The sequence below is a fragment of the Macrotis lagotis genome, chromosome 8, assembly GCF_037893015.1.
Source record: "Macrotis lagotis isolate mMagLag1 chromosome 8, bilby.v1.9.chrom.fasta, whole genome shotgun sequence".
Lineage (NCBI taxonomy): Eukaryota > Metazoa > Chordata > Mammalia > Peramelemorphia > Peramelidae > Macrotis > Macrotis lagotis.
Window position 1 is genome coordinate 14201454 of NC_133665.1, and position 27143 is coordinate 14228596.

The 27143-nt window shown below is 38.8% G+C and overlaps 1 protein-coding gene across 1 annotated transcript in view; it reads right to left on the bottom strand.

Moving 5' to 3' along the window:
• Window positions 1–27143, bottom strand: part of LOC141495122 (uncharacterized) — a 170717-nt gene that overhangs the window by 99979 nt on the left and 43595 nt on the right. The window contains exons 12-29 of the mRNA XM_074196114.1: window positions 26754–26912; window positions 25330–25454; window positions 21998–22201; window positions 20850–21005; window positions 20580–20764; window positions 17505–17687; window positions 17188–17279; window positions 16199–16362; window positions 15296–15455; window positions 14314–14393; window positions 12141–12321; window positions 11416–11571; window positions 10171–10301; window positions 7594–7752; window positions 6426–6606; window positions 3923–4134; window positions 1878–2066; window positions 783–922 (exon numbers count right to left, since the gene is read on the bottom strand). Coding sequence (XP_074052215.1) covers window positions 783–922; window positions 1878–2066; window positions 3923–4134; window positions 6426–6606; window positions 7594–7752; window positions 10171–10301; window positions 11416–11571; window positions 12141–12321; window positions 14314–14393; window positions 15296–15455; window positions 16199–16362; window positions 17188–17279; window positions 17505–17687; window positions 20580–20764; window positions 20850–21005; window positions 21998–22201; window positions 25330–25454; window positions 26754–26912 — 2857 coding nt within the window. The remainder of the gene's footprint in view (window positions 1–782; window positions 923–1877; window positions 2067–3922; window positions 4135–6425; window positions 6607–7593; window positions 7753–10170; window positions 10302–11415; window positions 11572–12140; window positions 12322–14313; window positions 14394–15295; window positions 15456–16198; window positions 16363–17187; window positions 17280–17504; window positions 17688–20579; window positions 20765–20849; window positions 21006–21997; window positions 22202–25329; window positions 25455–26753; window positions 26913–27143) is intronic.

The following is a 27143-nucleotide window of genomic DNA, read 5'->3' on the forward strand; positions in this document are numbered from 1 at the left end:
GTCTTTTCATGGACTGTCTCCTTTGCTTAGAATGCTCTCACTTCTGACCTTTGGTTTTCTCTGATTTTCCTTCAGCTCAAATATCACATTCTTCAAGAGTACTTTCCCCATAGCTCTACTGCCTACTACGGGTGCCTTTTCTTAGAAATGATCTGCCATTTTTACTATACAGATATAGACATACACATATACACACATATATGTAGCTATCTGCATCTTGTCTCCATTTAATTGTGGATTGTGAGCTTCTTAAAATTAAGGACTGCTTCTTATTTTCTTTGTATTCTCAGGCTTAATAATACTAGCAAATAGTAAACATTTAATAAATGCATGCTGACTAAATGATAGCCTACAAACATATGCTCAGTGGGTTGGTGTCTGCTCTGTGAGTATCGTCCTAGGTCCCAAGGGAGCTGCTCCCCCTGGACACTCCACACAACTCCATTCTGCACTCATTTTTTTTTTTTGTTTTTGCAAGACAGTGGGGTGTGACTTGCCCAAGGACACACAGTTTGGTAATTATTAAGTGTCTGAGGCTGGATTTGAACTCATTTGAACTTATCTCCAGGGCCATCACTATCCATTGTGCCACCCAGTTGCCCCTCCATTTTGCATTCTTGAAAAAAGCTACTCCCTTAGTGAGAAGAAGACTTCTTCTTAGGAAACTAAGGTAGATTTCCTTGATTTTGTTACTATATATACTTCTTGAGGGAGGGATGAGATGGGAAGGGAAATCGGGGCTAGCTGATAGCCATAATCCTTTGGGAAGGATGTCTGTGGACCTGAGCTGGAGGGTTCCTCGTTTCTGGAACAGTAGCTTCTCCTTCTTCAGCTCCTCCAGCTGGCCCTCCAGGTGCAATCCAGTGGGTTGACTTTTAGAATCAGTCCACAGGGCCATTATTAACACAGTAGTCTTTCTGGGCTGCAGTGGGAAATACAAAGTCAAGGAACTAAGCATGAGGAGAGAAAAGGTCACAAACCCCCTGAAGGGAAACAATGGTTAACAATTCAGGCACTGATTATACTTGGCAACCTTGAGGACCTCACATCGGAAAAACAGCTACTCCCACCCTATGGCTTTCAAATGTTTATACTGCGTATGTATATATGACTCTTATATATGTCTAATTGTTTACATGATGTCTCCACCATTACAAGGCAAGGTCCCCAAAGGAGGGACAATATGTATATGTGTGCACACATGGATGTGTGCTTATATGAATGTGTTTGCATATACACATATATATGCATGACATGTTTATATCTAATTGTCTACATGTTGTCTCCTACATTACAATGAGAGACTATGTATGTATGTGAATATGTGTCTGTATGAATGTATATAGCATATACCTATTTATTTACTTGTTATATCCCTTTTTGTTACAAGTCCCTTTAGGGCCAAGGCTATTGTGTATATGTAAGTTTGTATGTATCTTGCATAGATTTTTTATTTACATATTGTTTCCCCTATTACAGCATAAAGTTTCCGAGAATAGGGACTGTTTCTGCCTTTCTTTGTTTCCCTAACACTTAATATGGACCAGAATAAGCATTTATAAATGCTTGCTTGGTTGATTGATGATGCCAAACTAGAGTCCCTGCACTGGACTGAGTATGGTCTCCCAGAACCACCATGCAGGGCATTTAAAAGGATTAGAGGCCAGCTGAGCAAGAGGGGACTATGCACAATGATCAGAGCAAGGATTCTGGGCATACTAAGCAAAGCGACTGGGTGTCATATATCCAGATGGCAGAATTACTGTACATCAGAAGTGCCTGTGATACTTCTGTTTTCAGGGACTGACGCTACAAAAGACAAAGGACAGGGCCCTCCCAGCCAAACCCCATAAACAGAAATGGGGCTTTGTTCTCACTTGCTCTGTGTGTCTGTAAGCAGAAGTCAGGTTCAGTCCTTGCCTGAGACCCTTCAGCCAACAATGGAAGAGCTTCTTGTCCCGGTGATTCTCCAGATGAACCTTGATCTGAATCATGGGACTCCAAGTGGTCACCAGCTCACCCTGGCTATGGAGAACATTCTGGTCCCAGGTAATTAATGTGGATGCCTATAAATGAATTAGTCTCCTTGTAGAGTCCTCTTCCCTTCCTTCCCCTTTCCCTCCCTGGGGAAAAGCACCAGCTTTCAGAGCCCAACTGGGCAGACTACTTATCTCCTCTAGCATTGGGAGTGATGGGTAAAGAAGGCCAATCCCACTCACACTATCAAGAAGCTGGCAACAAAAGGCCACAGAGAGGAAAGAAAACTCATAGGTACCAAGTCAGCATGAAGCCAAAGCCAGATTTGGGGAAACACTGAACTTCCCATTGAGCTAGGAGAAAAGACAAGGTTCTCTGAGAGAAAATTGTGGAGCAGATGAAGATTAGAACCTATTAAATATTTTCATTTTTATCTCACTTTTCCCTGTGACTAGATCATGTTTTATCCTTATGGACCTTGCTCATAATATTCAAATTAGGTTATTGGACAAAAGTTGAAAGTATTGCACTTTCCAACAGTCTATTGGTTTATATAGAAGACTGGAAGATCAAAAAACTTTATGGAAAGTTCCAAAGAAGGTTCTAATCATGGAAATCTCAGGCATTGGGTAGCAGGTTAAAGTGTTTTAGCTAGTACATGTATAGACCTTTAAGATTTACAAATTTTTTCTCATTCTTCCCCTCACATTAAGCCTGGCAGTTAAGTGGCATTATCATCCTCATTGTACAAATGAAAAAAGTAAGACTGAGAGAAGTGACTTGCCCAGGGTCTCATAGCTAACATGCATCTGAGGAAAGATTTTTCTGGTCTCTAAGACTAACACTTTACCATCTACACCATTTGGAATTCTTCAAACCACACCATATAGGGGCATCCTACTTTCCTTTTGATACAACTGTTACAGGATGTGTAATTTAAAAAAATCTTATAAGTTATAGGAAACTTATAGGTCATTGGGTTTAGAGGACCATGGACCTAGTTTAAAATCTTGGCTCTATGGCTTAAAGAAGAGGGGAAAACCAACAAAGAAACTGGGCAGTCCTAAAGGTTTTCTCATTCTATCACAAAAACTCAAGTGTAGCTTGGGATAAACCTGCAACAGAACAGCTTTTGAGCAAGCCAAGGAAGGGAGAATAAGAGGCCTCTTCAAGGGAGAAACTGGTCAATTAGGGAGATTTACACACACACACAGACACCACAAGGTCACTTAGGATAGCAAGATCCTAGAATTTTAGAGCTAAAGAGCATCATTGGGTAATGGAAAGGGTTACCAGGAATCAGAAGAGCACAGTTTCAAATTCACCTCTGATACTTTCTAATTGGATGACCATGGTTAATTACCATGATTTAACCTCTGTGAGCTTTAGTTTCTGGAGCTGGAAAATGAAAATAATTCTATCTAAACTAGCTTCCTCCACAAATTTTTGAAGAACTTTGCAAATTTCAAAGGGCCACATATAAGTATCAATCATTAATATCTTGAGGTCTAGAAGAATAAAGTAGTATGCCCAAGGTGATTACTCAGCTTATGCTTACATTTATGTATACACACATATTTATTGATGATGCAAGACCAAGTACCCTGAACTATAATGAGTCTGACCTTCCAAGACCAGGTCGCAAGGCATTGATAAGGACTAGAGGCCAGCTGAGTAAGGAGGAGTCTATGTACAGGGACTCCAGCATGCTGAGCAAAACAAATTCCATACACACACACACATATACACACACACACACACACACACGTGTGTGTGTGTGTGTGTGTGTGTGTATATGTGTGTGTGTGTGTTAATCTTCTCTATGTATAGCTTAATTCAATAGGTATTTCTAAACATATAGAATACATAGCTTAATTATATAGGGATATGTTTTCTTGAGTGCTTATGATATATCTAACCAATGAACAGATGCCTCTCTACTCACTCTGAGGTAGGTGGTAGTTGGTGTATAAATGTGGATCTTCCCTTCTTTGTCTCGAATTCTGTCTTTACAGGACAACTCTACCACCAGGTTCTTGATGGACAGGGCCTTCCCTGCTGTCAGCTCCCAGGTGGCCTGGTAAGTAGCACGGTGAGGTTGGTGCAGCCTGTGAGTCAGGGACAACAGCAACCATGGGGTATCCAAGTTGAGTACACCTGTTTGGGGGTGGGGAGAGAGAAAATAGAAGAGGGAGGGAAGGACAAGAAGAATGGAAGTCATGAGACCAGAACCTTCTACTAAGGAAAAAAAAAGACAGAGAAGTTATCCAGACCCCAAACACATCTAAGCTATGCAGTGGATAGAGTACGGAATTAAACAGAAAAGAAGAAGGATATAAGTTCAAATCCTGCCTTAGATTCTTAATGGGTAGATGATCCTGGATAAATCACTTAACTTCTGTCTGCCTCAGTCTCTTGATCTGAACAACGGGGATAATAATAGCATAATAATAGCATCTACTTCAGAGTTATTGTGCATATCAAATGAGATAACATATATAAATCTTTGAAAACCATAAAGCATTACATAAATATTATTTATTATTACTATTGATGTTGTTATTACATTAAAATTCTACTTTCTGCTGAATCTGGAAACCTAAACAAAACAAGAGGCTAGGAAGGAGTCAGGTACATGAGACCATAGATGTTAACTCTTAACATAGGCTGATAATAGTAGCCCAGCGCCAATATTCTGCCAGTGTTGTTTCGTGGTTGTGAGTCAAGGAACACTAGAGTCTCTAATTTGAAAGTGATTATCATCCAGACAGTGATGAATGGGTACAAGTTGGCTGTAACATATTACAAATAAGGAATTACAAAGAGCTGGAGTAAAGAATAACATCAAAGAAATGTATGAGTGGAGAGAAAAAAAAATGGTGAGTTAGTCATATTGAAAGAAAATTATAACTGGTTAATTAAATGAACAAGGGTATTTACTAACCACTTACTATATTCCAACCATTTTACTAAGTGCTGGAGATACAAAAGGAATAAGGCAGTCCTTGTTCTCAAGAAATGTGCATCCTTTTAAAATAAACTTTTTTCAATTCAATTTTTTAATTTAACAAATCTGTTTTCTTTCCTTTCTACTCTTACCCCTCCATCAGAAAAAAAAAAGAAAAGAAAAACCATATTGTAACCAATATGCACAGTCAAGGAAAAACTAATTCCCATATTGGTGATGTCAAACCTTATATTCTAATAAGGGAAACAGTACATATCAGGAAATGAGGGTCAGGGATGATTTTGATTTGGACAAGTTACAAGGATGGTAAGTGGGACCAAAGAGGAGTAGATTGACACCTATCCAGAAACAATGGCAAAGATGATTTAATCATGACTCATGGTTCTAAACCTGGAAGGGGAGAGAGGACAAGGAAGGAAAAGAAAATAATTTTTTTGCTGTAACAGAGTTGGTTAAGAGGTTGCAGAAGAAATAGTTGGGCAGGAGGGAGCAATAGAAAGCCTATGCGCACCAGTGATATCTTTGTAACATCAAGAGAAATTGAGTAAGGCCCTTGAATTGTTGAGCTGACCCACTGTGGCAAATTTATGAAAAATTGTGGACAAGGGTCTCACAGAATGAACAGGAATGGAAAGATTAGGATGTGCATCTTTTTTTTTTCAGGTTTTTGCAAGGCAAACAGGGTTAAGTGGCTTGCCCAAGGCCACACAGCTAAGTAATTATTAAGTGTCTGAGAACTAAGGTACTCCTGACTCCAGGGCCAGTGCTTTATCCACTACCCACCTAGCCGCCCCCTGGATGTGCATCTTTAGAGAGAGGATTCACATCAATGAGATCACTGATCCCCTGCAATATTTGAGTTTTGGCTGCTTTTTAGAGGATTATCTCCAGAATGACAATGGGAATTTGAATAAAAAAAGGGTTCTGCCTCCTCTAACTTGGCCTCTTTTTTTCTAATTTATTCCCATGAGACTTTTCCTACATAGTTTGGCTTACCATGATCAGAACCTATGCTAAATGTTAGAAAGGCAAAGAAAGGCAAAAAAAATATGAAATTCCTGCCTTCAAGGCATTGTCAAGTTCTTGGTTGCTTGCAACGTTGTGACCCCCCATTTGGAACGGTTTGTATTTCCTCGTTTAGCCTATTTCATAGATGAGGAAACTGAGGCAAATAGATAAATGATGTCACACAGCTAGTTAAATATCTGATGCCAGATTTGAACTCAGGAAGATGAGTCTTCCTGACTCTAGATTTAGGGTTCTATCCACTGCTTCACTTAAAAGCACTTAAAGTGCAAGAGACTTATTTGTTTGTGGTTCATAGAGTTAGCATAGGACAAAGGAAGCCACACTGGATATGACATTAATTCATTCTACTCTTCTATGGCTCCTAAACTGGACCCTGTTGAAGTCACTTATGAAAGATATCTCAGCACCAAGGACAGCCACATAAGATTGGAATTGCCCTGCAACTTCTCACCTTCCCATTTCCATTGAAGACCTCGAGACATGTCCTTCCACTGAAGCCCAGCCATGAAGGGCAGGCGACCATTATACTGCACCTTCAGATGAGTGCTGCTCTCCACATGACCTTGCAAAAAGCTCGAGTGTTGGAGTTGTGTTCGGTAATCCACCTGCCTCTCTGGCACCTGCAGCAGGAACTAGGGAAGCAAAGGACCCAGGAGGGACTTATGGCATCCTCAGCACTTCTCCAGAGGATAGCAGTCATAATGGTAATGAAATCATAAGAAATTACTGGATAATTGTTTTAAAGCAGGGGATTATAACCTGGATTTATTAAATTTTTACATATTTAGATAACTACATTTCAAGATAATTGGTTTTCTTTGCAATGCTATTTTATTTTGTACATTTAAAAACCATGATTCTGAGAAGAGGACTATAGGCTTCACCATAGCCAAAGGGGTCCATGACAACAACATAGGTTAACAAAATAAGGGTCCTTCAACCTTGGGAAATCTGTTATGGGCAGCGCCATCCATGTCCATAGGGGAAAAAATCCACAGAATCCGAATGTATACTATGCTCACTTTTTTAAAACTCCTCTTATGTTTTCCTTCCTATCTCATTGTTTTCTTTCTTTTCCCTTAGTTAAATGTAAAAAAAAAAAACCAACCAAATGTATATATACAACTTTACCAGAATGTTACCTGCCAAAGGAGGGGGGGGAAGAAGGTAGGGTAGCAGAAAAATGTATAACCTATAAATTTGCAAATGGATGAATGTTGGAAAACTAAAATTAATTAATTTTTAAAAAGGTCCTTTACCTTTGCATTTAAGAAATACTTAAAAAGGGTTTAAGTGAGAAGTTCATTGTCAAGTTGAACTCCCTCATTTTGTAAATAAGGAAACTGAGGAGCAGAGTTGGGCTCACACAAGCTAGTCACTATTAACTGTTTACTGCTTCTTCATGATAGGATATAAGTGTACCCTGGCCATCAGTTCAATTGGCTTTCACCCAGAATGGCCCTGTCTGGAACAGGGGGCTAAACTAAATAACTGCTTAATTTCACCTTCAATTATAGGTCTCTGTGACCATAGCTTAGACACACCTCAGTTCTCCTCTCCCCCATTTAAAGTCCTTTTCCTTTCAACAGTCTCAGGAAGAGTCCAAAGAACTTACTTACCTCCATGAAGTAGTTGCTCAGGGCTGGACCAGAGTCATTTTTGAAGGTCTGGCTGATGTGGAGCTTCCTTTTGTTGTTGCTCTCATCCCAGTGTTTCCCATAACTCACTTCCAACATGGAATGTAGGCGAGACATGCTCTCCTCATGCTGCAGTTGAACCTAGTGGACACAGGTCCCTCAATATTGAGTCCCAAGGTTACACAGTTCGACTAGATATCATCTCTGTAAGACTATAAGTTTCTTGAGGAGATCGTTGTCTTATTGACACTTTGTATCTTCTCCAGCACCTAGCACCATAGCTAATTGAATTTTCTCCATCTCTATGACTTTATATTCTACAGTCCTTATTCAGACTCTTCTTCCTTTCTTCTTATCTCCCTCTTTCCTTTAGTGGGTCTTTTATTTTTTCAATCAACAAGCATTTCATTTTTCTCCATCATACCTTCCCCAAATAAATTCATGAACTGGTTCAGTCCAGAAATGAACATCTCATTGTGCATCTTGAGATGTTCTCTGCCTCTCTAGCAAGATTCATCTTTTTTTTTTCTTTAAAGGAGACTACTCCTTCAAAGAAATCAAAAACTTGGAAAATGGGGGTAGGGAGTAGTAGAAAAAAAGGAATAGGAATTTAGGTAAAACTATTCCATAAGCATTAGATCACATCTGGAATATTATATTCAATTCTAGGCAACACCATTTAAGAATACTGCAAGTCAAGAAGCTTGGATCCATAACACATGAAGTCTGGTTGAAGGACCCAGGGATTAATCAAGAAAGAGAAGACTAAAGGAGAAAATCTTATCTATGTTCAAGCATTGAAGAACTTTCACATGGAGGAGAGATAGGACCTGTTCTATTTGGCCCCAAACCAGGGGTAGTAGGTTAAAGCTGCAAAATGGCAAATTTAGACTAGATGTCTAAGAAAACCCAAATGAAACTATCCAGAAGAGCAATGGGCTTCCTTGAGAGGTGGTTGGTTCCTTCTCAATGGAGGTATTCAAGCAAAGGCAGAATGATTACTTTTTGAGTACGTAATAATGGAGATTTCTTTTCTCTTAGATTTGATTTAGAATCAAAGTGGTCCTGAAATTCTGTGATTCCATCAAAGCACAAATTTGGGTCAGTTTTGCATTCCTTAGGAAACCTTACTTAAAAAATCAAGTCCAAGATCAGGATGAAGAGGTTGGCACAATTATTCCATAGAATCTCAGAACTGGAAGAGACCCAAAGGTTATCTAATTCAAACTTATTAATTTAGTTTCTGAGGACCTGAGCTCAAATCCTGGTTCTACCACTTGTCATGTCAATGACCTTGGGCAAGTCACTTAAAACTCTCTAGGACTCAGTTTCTTTTTTTTTAGGTTTTTTTTTGCAAGGCAATGGGGTTAAGTAGCTTGCCCAAGGCCACATAGCTAGGTAATTATTAAGTGTCTGAGGCCAGATTTGAACTCAGGTGCTCTACCCACTGTGCACCACCTAGCCACCCCAGGACTCGGTTTCTTTAACTGAAATTAGACCACATTATACTCAAACTTTCTCCATTTCCAAGCCTATGATCTTTTTGAACTTTCCTTCCACAATCTCTCCCTATACACTATTCTTCTGCTAAAATACTTCCAAAGACAGAGAAACTTTTTGCTTTATCATAGGGCCAGTCATTCCATTACTGTCTGCTTCTTATGATGAGCTTGGTAATTAACCTCCCTGGAACTTCCAACCCTTGGGCCTAGTTATGCCTTGTGGAGTTACATTGAAGAAGTCCCCTCTATCTTCCAATTCCTTTCAGTTTTTAGAAGACAACTCTCATCTCTTCCCACTCCCACCCAAGCTTTCTCTTCTTTAAGGTAAATATCCCTAGTTCCTTCCATCAATCTTTTTATGTTATGATTCCTAGAGTTCTCTGTCTCCTGATGGTCCTCTCTCTGGATGTGTTTCAATTTGTCAACATCCTTTCTAAGATGTCTCTCCCTCTCCTGGATATGAATACAAAGGTTCATATATGTTCTGGCCAACTTAGTCTACTATACAGTACAGTCAGTATACAGAAGAGTTCATTTACAAGGAGGGGGAAAAGTGGAGATGAGAATCCAGGCTTTTGGTTTCTCTCAAATGCTAGGTGGGCATCAGCAACTGACCAAATAATCATTGAATGAGTCAGCCAAGGCATAGAAATAATACTTTCTTTGTATCCAATAACTGCTAGGCACACCCAGACCTATTCTACTCTCTTTCAATTTAATCTCTCTGGTGGGATTTGGCCAGGGAGGTCCCTACTTAGGATCCTGGATCACTTAATAAAGGCTCTTGGAATGAGTGAATGAATGTTAATGGGCCCAGAAAATTGTTGCATGTATTTTTGTTCTAAGGAAGTCTAGACTTAAACACTGGATTCACTTGGTTTCCCTCAAAAGCAAATTATTAAAAAAAAGTTACAGCTCTCACTCATAAATGATCATTGCAAAAATTGTGAATTAGGAAAACAGGTCAATAGAATACACTTTACAGTGCCATCTCCAGAGCTACAGTAAGGCAGCTACAGCCAATTAATGCAGATATCTATTCTACTGAGTCACCTACCTTGTGGTTATACGTGGGCACCTGAGTACAATGAAATTCATGCCCAAGGTCCAGCTTGTACACTTCCAGACGCTTCTCCACTTTGAGTTTCTGGCCAACGTTGCATTCCTGCTGGAGGTGCTTGGCCTCTCCTATGCCGGTCAACACAGAAAGACCTGCCCTTCTCTTACCAGGCAAACACACAGCCAAGCTCCTGGGATAGGAGAGCACAGGATGCCCACAGCCCCAGCAAACCATCACTTCTTTAATATTTAATGAATCTCAAGATATAGTAGAGAGGAAAGAATATTGGATTTGGAATCAGAGAAGAGGAGATCAAATCCTGGTTCTACCACTTGGGAGCATATGTGACTTTGAGCAAATCATATCACTTCTCTGGGGTCTCAGTTTTCTCATGTAAAATGAGGGGATTGGACTAGATGTCTTCTAAGATCTGACTCAAAATTTGTGATCCTATCACATTCTCATTAAAGTCTTTCTAAACATGGGGTAGAGGTAACATTCCTACCAATTAAAGGATGGAAATAGATTTTACTTCTCAAAACACATTGCTTGAGGTCACAAAGTAATGGAATCAGATCTCAAAATCAAGCCTAATATCTTTTCCCACTATATCATGCCCTTCCTCATGCAGGCATGCTCACATGCCTTGGGTTTGTGCATTTGTCTGAGTTTCAACTAATTCCTTCATCTCTGAGTTTACATCTCTACTTTCCTTCAAGATTCCTCTACCTTCCTGCTACTGGAAACCAAAACCTAAGGAAGAGTATCTTTGATAGAGGACTACTACCCTCTTTTTTTTCCTTAGTTACTCAAAAAGGAAATTAGGGATATTTTAGAGTCAAGATAGGGTCCCATGCCCTATGCTAACCTTAGCCAATTTTCAGAAAGAAATATAGAAGGTCCTTCTCATTGAGGCATCAGAGAGTGGTGGACAGGGTACTGATCCTGAGTCAGGAAGGCTTAGATTCAAATTCTACCTAAGATATTATCAACTAACTATGTGACCTCAGGCAAATCATTTCATTTCTCTATACCTTAGTTCCCTCATCTGTAAAATGAAAGCATTGAAATCAATGACCTCTAACATCCCATCCAGACCTAAATCTGTGATCTATTTCTTAATTAGAAACTCAAAGGACATTTTCTGCCTGAAAAGATATGATGCTGAACTGGAGTAGATAGGTCCAAGACTCCAGTCCAAATTCCCCAGGAAAATATGACACTCACAAAATGGTACAATACCTAGTAGCCCATATTTTATCTTTAGGGCACTGGTCCAGAGGCTTCCTCTTTGCTGCAACAGGCCAATGGCATGGAAACCCAATATATCTGGCAGGTAGACCTCTCCTTCCAGTGCATACAACTGTAGTCCATCCTCTGCCTTCTTCTCCAAGATTGCTACAGAAAGAAAAGCCTACCAGTGACTGAAAGAAGCAGTATCAGTCAAGGGGACACCTCACCCAGAAGTAAAAAGTAGCTAAGGAAATGATCTCCAAATGGACTTAAGAAAAGGTAGGGAGAAAAGAAGATAGAAGATATATCTGGGGCCAGTCAGAGAAAGAACAGAATTTGAGACTGGGAAGAGGAGGGGAGGAATGAACTCAATAGCCTGACTGTTCTCAGTGAGCATTTAGGATGGTGGCAGCAGTCATCAGGAGTTAGCACAAAGGGTTGTTATTGCAAGCTCTGCCACCAATTAGTTGAGTGACCTTCAACGAATAATTTAATCCCTCTGAATTTCCATTTTCTCATCTATCAAGTAAGGAAATCACACTAGATGATCTCTAGGGTCCTTTTCACTCCAAACATTTTGTACTTCTATAAGACTTGGGGGGCAGGGGAAAGATTAGAGATGGAGAGAGAGGAAGACAAGGAATAACAAGGAAGAAGAGAGAATGGGAAAGAATTCACAGTATGCAAGGACCACAGGGACAGGAGTTGTTATTGGTTTATTCCTTCCTCCTTACCTGACAAGAAGGCTTTGTCCTTCAGCACATTCATCAGGGACATAGAGAATGTCATTTTCCTGCCTGCTTGTTTGGTGATGTTGCCCATGAGAATGACAGGGCTGCCTCGTCTGATCAGCTTTGCTTCCAGCTGAGTCTCATATCTCTGTTCTCCCCTGGAAGTCTGCACATCACTCAGCCCCTGAAATGAGTACCCATGTTCATATCCCTTTTAAGTTAGACTATTAAATTTAATATAAATGAAATAGTAGGAGTTGAAGAGGATTAAATTAACTCTTTTTCTATGTCCTAGTGCCCTTTTTGCTTGAATTTTAAGAGATTCTCTGGAATGATTTTTTTAGAGTTGCTCATATGATTGAGTTTAGGGATGCAGAGAACAATAGAAAGTAGTAGGGGGCAGCTAGGGAGATGACCATTGGTCCTAGGCAGATAAAAATGGATCTGCTAAGTATAACTCTAATAATCCTGTGATTTCTGAAAAATGATAGTGTTGTATCACAGAAAGAACGGAGACTTGAATTTTCATCCCAATCCCATTATCAGCTTGTTAATTGATTTCACTGGACCTCTCTAGTTCAAACATTCTACAAGTACACAATTGGCAAAGATGATCAATTAATTAGGGTCTAATTATTAGGCAGGTCCCCTCTCCCTATTAAGTGAGAGGTTATTGTGTCTTTGAGTCAAACCTTCTTCTCTGTCCAGTCAGCTTTCTACATAAATCAGAAATCATTATTCAACCTTTTACCCCCAGAACTCCTGACCCCTTTTCTGATGGTTGCCTATCATCTAGAAATAGATAGGTATCAAGGCCTAAAGACAGAAAAACCTCAGCTCAAATTCAGCCTGACTAGCTATCTGTGTGACTTTAGGCAAGTCACTTAACCTCAGTTTCTTCAACTGTAAAACAGGATAATACAGCACCTATCTCACAGTGTTACTGTGAGGATCAAATGAGATATTTGTAAAGTATTTAGAAAAGTTCCTAGCAAACAACAGACACTATATAAATGTTTATTTTCTTATTTCCATTCTATCAAAGCCCAGCTCCAGCTATGTTTTGCTTGAATCCATTGAACCATAATCAAGTCAATTCTGTTATTATTCCTGGAAAGGATATGACAGTCTACTCCTTTTTGACTCTACTTACTATAATTTTCCAAACCAAAAGCTTCCCTAGCCACAATTTTCTATCTATTTTTCTTCCTCTATTAGAATGCAAGGGCAAGGCCTTTTTACTTTTGTTTTTGTATTTGTGCCAAGAACGCAATAAGCATTTATTAAATGTTTTTCATAGTTTCATTCATTCATTACTTAGACATCTAATTATCTCCCTTCCCAAAGGAGTAGAAAAGGTAATGTGGTAGATGTGTTTTCCAAAAATATTGTTATCCCAGACTCCCTGGACAGATATTGTAGAGTTTGGTAAATGTCTGTACTAAATAAGGATCTAAAGGAAAGAAAATTGCAGAGTAGTAAGCATTATGAAATAATCTGGGAATAGGGGAAGTGGAAGTGTGTTATCTACCTCCTGCAGCAATAGCCCACCTTATTCAACTTCCAAAATATGCTTTCCATCTGTCTTCTCCTCTACATTCTCACCATTGCCAAACTAGTTCAAGTTCTTACACTTGGTATTATAATACTTCCTAAATAGATTGCATTCCTGCTCCAATCTAGTCTTCTCATGTTGCCAAAAGAATTTTCTTAAAAGTACAACTATGATTACATCACTCCTCTGCTCTACACCCTTCAGTGGTTTCCCATTGACTATTTCTGACATTCACTGTCCGTGTGACCTTGGACAACTCACTTACCTTAACCTTCAGTTTCCTCCTTCTCTGAGCTTTCCCAATTCCATCCCCAGGTAGACATAATCTTTGCCCTCCTTTCAATTATAATACACTCCATGTGGATTCTTCTCACACACTTAACTTATCACATTCTAATTTTTATTAGTTATTTATGTACTTCTCTTATTTCCTAGAGTATGAACTCCTTGAAGTCAAGAACTTCAGCTTATTCATCTCTAACATTACTTTTATTAATTACTTAATAAGTCTCTTGAAGATGCTTTAAAAGACAAATCTCTAGCAATTAAATACATATGTAAAACCTTTTTTGTAAAATCTGTTGAATGGAACTGAATTGACTTTGGAGTCTATGAACAAACCTTGATGTAATAGACATCCTTGTCATCCAAAATTATTTCCAGGTGGCCAAAGCGAGTACTCTGGAGAGAATCAATTTTTCCTATTGGAAAAGAACATGTAGGTGAGTTTCCATCAAAAGAGCTGATGAAGGAAAATGGGGAGCAAAATAGTCAAACTTTCATTTAGGACTTTCAAATTCAAGCTTTTATTTCTGAATGTAAGCTTCAACCGTGGTCCTATGACTATTTAGCCAGGCCCTCCACCAATTGCTCCTCCACACTTTCAGCTGAACCTGTAATTAGATAGTCTGGGACCTCTAAAGATTTTCAATTGAAGTATTTAAGCCTGGGGAAGGTAGAATTAAAATATGTGTTTTAAGGGTTTTAGTTGGCCACATGAGTCAATGGTGTGAAACTATAATTTAAAAAACTAATGCAATTGTGGACTGCATTATGTTATTCATTCTGTAAGCTTTTATTCAGCTCACTACATAGCAGGCACCTGTGCTAGGTGCTTGGAATCACATGGGCTCCAGGTCAGGGAGGAGGATGATTAGAATGGTGAAGAAACTGGAAGGGTGAATGGTGAAGAATGGTGAAGAAACCAAAAGGACTGGTTGAATGAACTAGAGACATTTATCTGGTAAAGAGAAGACTGGGGTCAGGAACATTACCATAGTATAATGTGACTCCTAGTCATTGGATTTGTTTAAATGGTGATCATAAGCTAGGGATGTTGCAGTGAGTATCCCTGCATTTGGAGGGAAGTTAGGTTAGATAATTTCCATTATCATGTTTTTGCCTTTCTTTTTTTTCCTGATTCTTAGAAGAGCCTCACAACAAGTTGTGCTTAATAAATGCTTATTAATGGAGATATCCTTCAAAGTCCTTACCAGGTTTAAGTTTCCATGAAAAATATACACATCATCCTAAGGAACCTCCCCCCAAAAAGATTCATGTATTCGATAAGCACAGGCAAGACATTCTTCTTTTATACACATACCATCCACCTTGATTTTTTTCTTGGGATGAATTAGCTTGATTCGGAGCTTTTTCTGAGGCACACTGAAGCTGAGATCCATACCCACATCCCTGGGTCGTTCTGACTTTGGTGTGCCCATAAAGAAATGAATGGTGATTTCTTCAGGGATCCAACTCTCTTTCTGGAAATACAGAAACTCCCTCACCCCTTCCAAGAACAAGAGTTTGTAACCCCTCACCAAAGATGACCTTCCCTTTTAGGTCCCAGGGTTCTAAATCCCTTACTCCACCCTCAAATTTTTTTGACCTCTTCTCCAAAGAATCCAACTGAGAATCTCATGGAGTAATAACTGAATCTTCTCTAAAATACAAGGCATTCTTGAAAAAGTCATGTTATTTAGCAAAAGGAAAAAAGTTTGGGTACTAATGGTTGTAAGTAAAATTTATACAGAATTCTGCTGTAGAGTATTAAGACTGGAAGGGACCTTTGAGATCACCCCACTATATATTCTCAGAATGTTAGAACTGGAAAGAACCTTAGAAATTGTTTAATAAGATAGCCACAGAATATGAGAATTGAGAAGACCCTTAGATATTTTTGAGTCCAACTCTCTCCTTTGACAGAGTACACTGAAGTTCAAAGAGGTTTTAAAAAAAAAACTTACCCAAGGTCACGCTATAAACTAGGGACAGAGTCGGAATAAGAAGTCAGGTTGCCTAATTCCTGTGTCTGTGTTCTTCCTATTATGCCATGCTGTCTTCAGCAATTCTTATTCAGTCAAGTGGCCCATCTGGGAGGCCAGGTTGGAACACATGTGAGTCACAGGGTGATTTGTGGGAACTGGTCATACTGTGGTAACTGAGACCCAACCAATAGTTTCGTGTTGGAGGTGAAGGGGTGAGGTAGAATTCTGAAATGACCTACCTGAGGAATATAAGCATAGGCAGCTTCTAGCAGGTACTGCTGCAGTCCCTTGTCCTGCTTCTTTAATGTCACTGCTGCAGCTATTGGCACAGCAAGAAAGAATGGCTGGCCCTGAGCTGGGTAAGACACTTTGGAACACATCTGCCAGCCCCAAATGTGAGATGCTGGGGAGATACAAGTGCAGAGATAATAGTATTACCCTGTTGGTAGTAGATTCCAATTTCAGGGTATTAGATAACCCATAGCTACATCCTTGTTTTAGGGGCGGCTAGGTGGTGCAGTGGATAGAGCACCGGCCCTGGAGTCAGGAGTACCTGAGCTCAAATCCCGCCTCAGACACTTAATAATTACCTAGCTGTGTGGCCTTGGGCAAGCCACTTAACCCCATTTGCCTTGCAAAAAAAAAAAACCCAACCAAAGAAAACAAACCTAAATCCTTGTTTTAATACTGTTCCTGGAATGCTGGAAAGATGGGCAAAGTCCTAAATGGGGACATGCACGTGCGCGCGCACACACACACACACACACACACACACACACACTCACTCACACCCTTGCCTCCACTATGCCTCTAGTGTTCTATTTCTAACAAAAGGGGCTAAGAGAATGAAGCCTTACTTCTTTGAAAGAAATGATGACGATAAAACACCTGAATTTATAAGAGAAGACTAGAAAATCTGGAGTTTGGCATTATTCTTCTTGAAATTTGTCATTTCTGTTTTAAATAACATTCTATTTGGATCACTCTGAATCTTATAATTGTACATTTCCGATAATAAATATCTAAGTGGCATTGTATCTACTGTTTCCAAATCCATACTTTTAGGGACCCAGAAACTAATCAAACACATACAGGGCTTTCTGACATTCTCCCCATAACATTCCTCTGAAGATGGAACCACTTTAGAGTCTATGGTCAGTTCCTTCTCTTATGACCCTAGTGAGATTTTCCCTCTCATTATGGAAGAATAATGAGATTAGATGCTTACCTTCCTTTCCAGTGCAGGACTGAATCTCTGAAGGGTTGTTTAATTGGTCAATAATCATCACACCATCCACAGTTGTGAGATACATCTTAGAGCTAAGGGAAAGACATAGCTAGTCCTGGATTCTTCCACTTAACTCACGCAGTTTACTAGGTACATCTGAGATCATGTTGCTTTCTGACCATCTCAGAAGCAAGAGTCTAAGAGATAATTAACACTAAGGATAACCATGTCCAAAGAGAAGATGAGACATGGAACTAAGACCAAGGCCTACTTCAAAAACGTCTGGTAACACATGACCCCTTGCTCCTTGGGCCTACCTGAAATTTACCAATTCCATGGATTCCTCAGGTGTATTCAGGAACATCTTGAGCTCCTGTCCCCTTTTCACCGTGATTCCTCCATCGAGGCTGGTGGAAGTTCGGATGCTAGTCACCCACTTGACCCCTGCTTTCCCATGGAAGCCTGCTACACCCATCTGAGCTGCGATCTGTATTAAGGCACTAAGGTGAAATATACAGACATGATGGATTGGTGGTGAGTCAAGTGTGGTAGAGATTTTTTAGGAGAAGAAGGTAGGAGGAAAGCAGAGAATGGAGTAAGAGCTTAGAATCAGGAAGATCTGAGTTTTTATCTGCCTTAGACATCTACAAGCTGTGTGACTCTAAGAAAGTCACATTAGCCTCAATTTCTTCATCTGCTCAGACCAGGGTTTGTAAATCTATAAAAATGTTAGGGACTATTATTGGTGTCAGGAAAACTATAGCCCCAGAATGATACCCTCTACCCTCTTAGATATCTGTTTTGTTCCCTATTCTACCTACCATGCCTGCTCTAAATGAACAAAGTCCTAGGATAGTTAGATTTTGTTCCCGAAATATAGAAAATGAAAACTTTATTTTACATCAATATTTAAAAATTTGTGATTTCATCCACACGTTGAGTCCTATTGCAATGAACTTGTAACTTACAGAAAATCAGAAATCAGGAAATCAGAAAAGCTAAGTGGACAAATGTCCATGGTCATAGATTAAGTAAATGTGCAAGGCAGGATTTGTACATATAGTAGACACCACAATGTCCATTGCTGTGCCCACTAAGACATTCTACCTCTTTTCATTCTCCATTTTCATATGTCTTGATAGGATCAGAGATCTAAAGGAGAGGCCATCAAGTCTAACCTACCACTTGGTACAATATAAACAGACATACAGTTTATTGACTGATCAATTAAACCTTTCAGTTTGCCAATGAGTAAATTGAGACCCAGAAAGGTGCCCAAAGGCATAAAGTGATAAAGAAGTGATTTGAACCTAGGTTCTCTGACTACTGAGCTAGTGCTCTTCTATTCTCCTATTTTGCCTCCATAAATTTCTTTATGTTGTAGTTATTTCAGTCATGTCCAACTCTTCATGACCACATGCATAGCTTTCTTGGCAAAGATACTGGAGTGGTATGCCATTTCTTTCTCCAATCAATTTACAGATGAGGAAACTGAGGCCAACAGGGTTAAAACTTGCCCAGGATCACACAGCTAATAAGCTTTTGAGGCCAGATTTGAAATCAAGGAGATTAATCCTCCTGATTCCTGGCCAGGCATCCTGTGCACTCTGGCTTCATCAAGCTGTTCCTAAATTTTTTTATATACGTTTTCAAATGTATACACACATATACATAAATATCCATATATATGTACATATACACACGTGTATATTATATAATAAAATATATAAATGGGGAAACAAGTTCAGTTAGGTTGTTTGTATAAAGTTAAATCAATACCCAATTAAATACCAAATTGGAAATTCTGAAAATCAAAGGAGAGATTAATAAAGTTGAAATTAAGAAAACTATTGAACATATAAATAAAAATAACAGTTGGTTCTATGAAAAAAACAATGAAATAGATAAACTTTTGGTTAATTTGTTTATAAAAAAGAAGAAAGAAAGCCAAATTGCCAATATCAAAAATTAAAAAGGATGAATTCACCACCAATGAGTAGAAAAGTAATAATTAGAGTAATAATATATATATATAAAATAAAGTAATAATAAAATAAAGTAATAATTCAGAGCTATTTTCTCCATCAGTATGACAGTATAATCTGACAGTGTAAGTGAAATATAAATTTACAAAAATGTAAATTGCCCAGATTAACAGAAGAGGAAATAAAGTTAAATCAAAAGAACAATGCTAATGAACACTAAGACTAAAAACCAGACTCTCTCCATTCCCATGCAAGTATGGTTTTGAAGAGAAATGACAACAATTTCCTGTAAAGAATTCCAACCTTGGAAACAAAAGACATGAATTTATTTCTTAACTCCATCAATTATTAGCTAGGGACTGACCTTGGACAAGTCACCTCTTAAAGCCTCAGTTTTCCCATCTATAAAATGGTAAGGATAAAAATTACATTTCTGCTTCAAAAATAAAATATAAACTCATCTGTTTATCTTTTAAAGCCCTCTACAACCTACCCTCAACCTAGTTTTCCATTGGACATTACTGTCCCTCCCAGATTCTATGAGACAACTAAATTGATCTTTTCTCTATTTCCTCACTCAAAACAGTCCATCTCTTCTCCATTCCTTTGTGCTGGCTGTCTCCAGGCTTGACACCCCCCACACATACACACACAGCTTACCTTTCTCCCAGAGTTCCTTTCTTCCTTTGGAATGCAGCACAGGTACTATCTTTGCATGGAACTTTTACTGATTCCCCCCCCCCCCCAAATACTACCTGTGTATATGCCCAAAAAAGGGAGCAGGAGGAAAAGGAAAGACAGCACTCCTTATTGTCATTAACAAGAGTAAAGGGAGAAGGTGCTTTGAGATCTTTGTCTGAGAGGCAGGGGCAGGAATGGAAGGGCAGGGGGACTTCTGAGTACAACCCTAATCTGAGCAGAAAATGAGCAGTAGGGGGTAGACAAGACCATGTGTGCAGAGGGTATTTCCTCCCAAACTACATTGTATTTAACTACCTTGAATAGGTTTTATATTTATGAAATATATATGCAATTATCACTTTACATTTAGCAATATACTTAAATATGCATTATTTGTTCTCTCTTAGCATGGAAGCCCCTCCTGAGTGGGGATAGCTTCATGTTGTATTATTCTGCATGGTGCTTAACAGATTGTTTCATATCTACCTCCTGGGGTTGTTATATGAATTGAATGAAATAATATGTATAAGGTATGTAAGAACTATAAAGGCTTACATAATTGTGAGCTGTTTCTATTGTTCTGAAGTCTCCTTGCCCAAATGAATGATTTCCATTGCATTTGGCCTTCTTTAACCTTCTCCTCTGTAGCAGGTGAGAGCCTTGCCAGGGCTATATATCCCTGAAGAATTGGAGCTTCAGTACCTACACTCTGAACAGCTCTGATACCTTGGCTTGATATAGCCCTCTAGTGAGAAATCCGAAAGCTGCTTGAAGTCTACTGTCCCTCGAATTCGGATGTTGATGGCAGCTGAAGCATTCAAGGCTAATTGCACAGGGAGACCGGACACAGCAGGAAAGGAGAGCTCTTCTGTTGCCAAGCTTAGCCTCCTGTTAATCTGCACCTCCTGACCCTGTAGCCAAAGGGAGAGGATTGGCAGCACCTTCTCTCAAGGATCAGCTCCCAAGCCCAGATGCAACTCCACCCAACATATATACCTTGAGGAGCTTGACTGTCAATTCAGCCAGGTTCAGGGAGTACCTCTTCATGTAGCTTCTCACTGCCCCACAGTCTATGAAACTAAGCTCATTCCCAAAAATTTTCAGACTGAGACCACATTGCAGGTCCCTCCTCTTCCCCCACCTCTGAGTCACCTGAACAAACAAGAATCCAAATGTTAGAGATCATCTCTCCCAACCCCCTTACTTTATTTTATTTTATTTTTTACTCTATTTTATTTTCACAGGATCATAGATTTATAGTTGGAAGGGACCTCAGTTCATTGAATTCAACCCCTGTATTTTATTTTTGGATATTGCCTGTTAATTCGTTGGTATAAGGGAAGTCTTAGGGAAGAGGTCCTCTCTATCAATCAACTCAGGACCTCCTCAGGCTCAGAGAGATGCCTACAGTATGTGACACGGATACTATGCCTGAAGCAAGATATGAACCTGGAAATCCCTTCCTCAACTCCTTCATTTTATGAGGGCAAACCAAATTCCTGAGATGGGGAATAACTTACTCAAGGTAATACAAGTAGATAGAATAGATACCAGAATTTGAATCCCAAACTTGACTCTCAGATGGCATTTCATGAGAGATTTAGGGTTAGCAGCAGATCAAAACATCATAGATTTAAGAGCTAGAAGGGACCTTAAAAGTCATCCAATCCACCTACTCCTTTTACAGATGAGTTTTATAGATGAGTTAGCTGAGACTCACAGAGAGTGAATTGATTAAGGTCACATAGCTAGGAAGAGGCTGAGGGAGTATTTGAACCTAGTTCTTCCTGACTCTTAGTTTAGTGCATTCCATCAGGTGAAGAGGTTTGGATATAGAGGAAAAGGGAAAAGATGTGATGGGTCAGGATAGAGGGAATCTAGGTTATGATAGGGTATGATTAGGGGAAGATCATGAACCCAAATATTGTTCATATAAAAAGAGCAGACACAGATTTTCCCTAGAGATTTGTTTTCTGTAAAGTGGGAGAAGGTATACTATCTCAATGATGTACAAATGGTTCTGCCTGCTCTAATAACTTTTAAATGGCATCATTATTTTCAAAAATTTGTCCCAGAGCCCCTGAAGGGATGATATGTGCTATGTGTGAGTGGTAGAAAAGTTTTGGGTCTATAAATTCCCTTACCTTCTCCTGGAGCTCCTTTATCTTACTGTGCCCCCCACCTGGGCACCCTGATCTTGCCAACCCTGACTTCTTCACATTGACTCCATCTGCCAATTCCATGTCAGTATCTGGTTTGGACTCACTTTTCTCATCATCATCCCAGAATGGCTGTCTACCAAACACCTTGTAAGCCAGCTTTTCAGCATTTTCTAACCGGAGCCCAAGCTGAAAAAAGAAGCACATTCAGAACAAGCAATAGATATTTTTGCAGAATTAGAACAGAAGGAATCTTGAAAAACTGATGGGAAAGCTGCAATCATAACCTCCTGGTTCCAATAGGAGTCTAGAGAAGGGAACAGATTTGTAAAATATCCTGAATCCAATGTGAAAGGAGACCTACCAGCTTCAGGGGATAGAGTCAACTGAGGTCTGCTCCTGAAAGAACTGCATGGTTGCTACATCAGGCATATGCATTTGTTAAGCATCTATTACATGCCATGTAATGTGCTAGACACTAGCGAGGGATAAAAAGAATTAAATAAAATAGATAATAAACAATCCTTGCATTTCTGGAGCCCATAATAAATTGAAAATCTACACAAAGTAATTGCAGTGGGCAAATGAATGTCATTAGCAAGAGAAGGAATTAACATAGGTCTCTGACAAGAGACAAAAGTCGAGCTGAATCCTGAAGGAAACTCGGAATTCTAAATGACACAGGTGAGGAAAATAATAATTCTCAGGATCATAGATTTAGAGTTGGAAGGGACCTCTAGAGGTCATCAGATCTAATTCACTCATTTGACAGATGAGGAAACTAAGACACAGAGCTGTAAGTGATGTGTTTTGCCACCCAGCTACCTGGTAAATATCTGAGTGGGTATTTGAATTTATCTTTTTGATTCCAAGGTTAGCTCTATTCTCCAGCTTAGATATATTGGAGAATCTGTGCAAAGATCCATGACTGGAAACAACAAAATGTCTAATTTGGTTAGAATGTAGAGAACATGAAAGGAGTAAGGTAAAAATCATTTGAAAAGGTAGGTTGATGTCAGACTTTAGGGGGTTTTTTTTGGCAAGGCAATGGAGTTAAGTGATATGCCCAAGGTCACACAGCTAGGTAATTAGTAAATGTCTGAGGTTGGATTTGAACTCAGGACCTCCTGACTCCAGGGCCAGTGCTACCGAGCTGCCCTGATGTCAGACTTTAAATGAAAGATTTGGGACAAAAGCTTCCTAGATAACATTTATACCATCCAATACTCATGTTTACTATGAGGAAAACATTTTGTAATTATTAAGTATAATACTTATGGCTAGTATTTAAACATCACTTTAAGATTTAAAAAGCACTTTTATATACATTTTCTCATTTGACACAACAACTCTGTGAAAGGTACTCCAAATATCCTATATCACATAGGTAGCAACTGAGTCTCAAAAAAGTCTAACTCGATATGGGTATAAAAATCTATTCCCTCTATGAGCTATCTGGATCTCATAGGTTCAGGGGATCAAAGTGATCTTAGGAGTCAACTAGTCCAATCCCTTCACTTTAGAGAAAAGGAAACTAAGGTGAAATGACTCATCTAGTATCAGAGTTGAGAGTATAACATTTGACCTTGCTGTACCACTTATATTTTAATATCCAGTCTCTCTCTGGATCTCTCTCTCTCTCTCTCTCTCTCTCTCTCTCTGTTCCTCAAATATGATGCTCCATCTCCTGTCTCCCCACCTTTGAAATGGTGATTGGAATGTACTTCTTCCTTATCTCTCCTTCAAAGAGTAACACTTTTATTTAAAATGAAGTTCAGGAGGGTGGCTAGGTGGCGTAGTGGATAAAGCACCGGTCCTGGAGTCAGGAGTACCTGGGTTCAAATACAGTCTCAGACACTTAATAATTACCTAGCTGTGTGGTCTTGGGCAAGCCACTTAACCCCATTTGCCTTGCAAAAACCTAAAATAAAATAAAATAAAGTGAAGTTCAGGGGAATGGCTAGGTGGTGCAATAGATAGAGCACTGACCCTGGAGTCAAGAGTACCTGAGTTCAAATCCGGCCTCAGACACTTAATAATTATCTGGCTGTGTGGCCTTGGGCAAGCTACTTAACCCCTTTACCTTGCAAAAAAAAACCCCAAAAAATAAAATAAAATGAAATTCAGGCATTTTCCTGCATAAAGTATTTCCTGATTCCCCCAATTATGAGTATTTTCCCTCTTAAACTACATTGATCTAAATATAGATCACTATATACCTAATAGCTATCAATATAAGATATATCTGTAATAAACCTATATCTATATATCTTTGTCAGTCTAAATATAGCTATCCATATCTAGATAACTATAACAGAATATGTATCATTTTAGTCATATTTCTATCTCTATTTTAAATTTTATTGATTTATATTCTGCTATGTTTATATATTTTATTTATACACATACACACACATGCACACACATCTGTTATCTCTCCCTTTCCTAGTAGAATGTAAGTTCCTTCACTTATTGTGTTTAAGAAATGATGAGCAAGATGGTTTCAAAGAAACCTGGGAATGCAAATATAAACTAATGCAAAGTGAAATGAACAGAACCATGAGAACATGTACACAGTGACAGCAATATTGTAATAATGATCAACTGTGAAATACTTAGCTATAGTGATTAATTTGGTGATTCAAGATAATTTCAAAATACTCATGATGAAAAATGCTATCCACCTCCAGAGAGAACTGATGAATTCTAAATGAAGATTGAAAAATAATTTTTTTACAAATTTCATTTTTCTTGCTTTTTTTGGCAACATGGCTAACAAATACTTTTTTTTTAGGTTTTTGCAAGGCAAATGGGGTTAAGTGGCTTGCCCAAGGCCACACAGCTAGGTAATTATTAAGTCTCTGAGACCGGATTTGAACCCAGGTACTCCTGACTCCAAGGCCAGTGCTTTATCCACTACGCCACCTAGCCGCCCTAATAAATACTTTTTACAAGATATCACACATATAAATGATATAATATTGCTTTCTCAATAAAACATGGCAGGAAGGAGGGAAAAAATTTGAAATCAAAAAAATTTTAATGAATTTTTAAAAATAATGATATTAAATTTTTTTTAAAAAAAGAATGTATTCTTGTTAGTAAGGATTGTTTTATTCCTTGTACTTGTAGTTTCCAACATTTCACATATTGTAAATAATTGATAAACACTTGTTAATTAATTGATTGAATGCAGGATCTCTTAACTTTAAATCTAGTATTCTGATGTGCCATACTGTTTCACTGAGACCTTCCTAGATGTCTGTCCTGCTCTCCAGGAATGCTACTATGAAAAGTGAAACAAATACTGGTCTTACCTCCAGGATATTGACAGCACGGCCCATGACATGGATGGTCAGATTGGCCATGATGGAGCGGGGGAGAAAGGAGGCTGGGGAGAAGAGCAGAGTAGCCTCCAGATTGGCACCCATATGGTTGGAAACTGGAAGAGAAGAAATAAAGATCATAGTTCACATTTCCCTTCTACAACAAAGCAGAGTTTTTAAGCAACCAGTTGACTTTGAGACTGAGTTTAATGCAACAAGAGACAGAAACAATCTCCTCTGCTTTTCTCCTACAATAAGGAACAGATATCTAAGAAGGTCACAGAAAAAAAAATTAGTAAAATTATAAAGGGAAAAGAAGGAATTGCAAGTCATTCATTCAGTGCCCATTTGAATATTAGCTCTCCATAGTGATATCAAAAATCATATATAAATGAAAGATTTGGGACAAAAGCTTCCTAGACAAATCATGAAGGCCTGAGCCTTATCATTATCATCACCTGTAGAATGGGGATAACATTTACACCATCCAACACTCAGGTTTACTATGAGGAAAACATTTTGTAATGATATATTTCATATTAAAAATATTGATAATCCCCAATTGCTACAAAAGGTCCCTGGTTCAAATGCAGGTGTGAGTTATGGTTAGTATAAAGAGAATTGCCTTGAAGTCTAGAAGACCTAGTTCAAGTTTTGTTTCCAACATATATTGTACCTTGATGAGGACAAATCATTTAATCTCTCAATGCTTTAGAAAACTCTCTAGGATCAGGTGTTGATCTATATTAATAGAGGGAGTTTTCTCACTAGGAAAATATCCTATACCAATAAATCCACAGGTTGGGTCCAAAAATAAAATGATCCCAAAAAGATATGTTTTCCAGAACAATCCTATTTATTCCTTAGCCAATTTTGTGAATGTATTCATTCCATAAATGTTTATCGAAAGTACCCTACAAACAAGTGCCTATATTGGGTTCTAAGGAAGATAGAGAGATAAATAAAATTCACTAACTTTCCTTGTGAAAGTTGTATTCTTCTGACAGACAAAAGATATAGACAAATGACTATGAGGGAAAATAGAATATAGTAAGTATATCCAAGAGGCATAGAGAAGAGAGAAACTTCAGACTAGAGGGATCAGGGATGGCTGAGTAGAAGAATTAGCATTTATATTGAGCCTTGAAGGGAGGGGGATAAAATTTCAACAGGCAGAAAATAATGAAAGATTCCAAGTATAAGAAAACTCAGGAAAGGATGGAACATATTCAGGATACAATGAATAACAGTACTATTTGGCTGAAGTGTATAGTCTATTAGAAAGAGTAATATATTATAAGACTTATGAAAAAGATGCTGGAGTGAGGTTGAGAGTTCAAAATGGCAGGCCATCAAACCTCTTCCAAAAACTATTAACAAGGGGGAAAAGATGAGTTGATTGGGTTTGATCATACCTGAACGAAAGGTGACATCTGAATAAGATGAATGTTTACAGGTCTCTGCTTCAAATTCCTGGCTGAGGATGTCATCAGGGAGGGAGTCCCGAAAGGAACGTTTGAGGGGGTCATCAGTCTCCAGCAGCTGAGAGAGGTGGCTCCAGACAAAGGCTCCCACTGCAGCCACAAAGAGACAGGGTGAGGAATGGGATAATCAGTGAGGAAGAAAGCAATATTCTTTCAAAGTCAAGTTTGGCCACCATATTTTGGGAAGAACATTGAGAACCTGGAGGTCATCCAGAGGAAGGCAAACAAGATTGCCAATATCCTTGAGATTGTGCCATATGATGATTAGGTAAAAGAACAAGGGATATTTTTGTCTGAAGAAGAAAAGCCTTAAGGGGGACA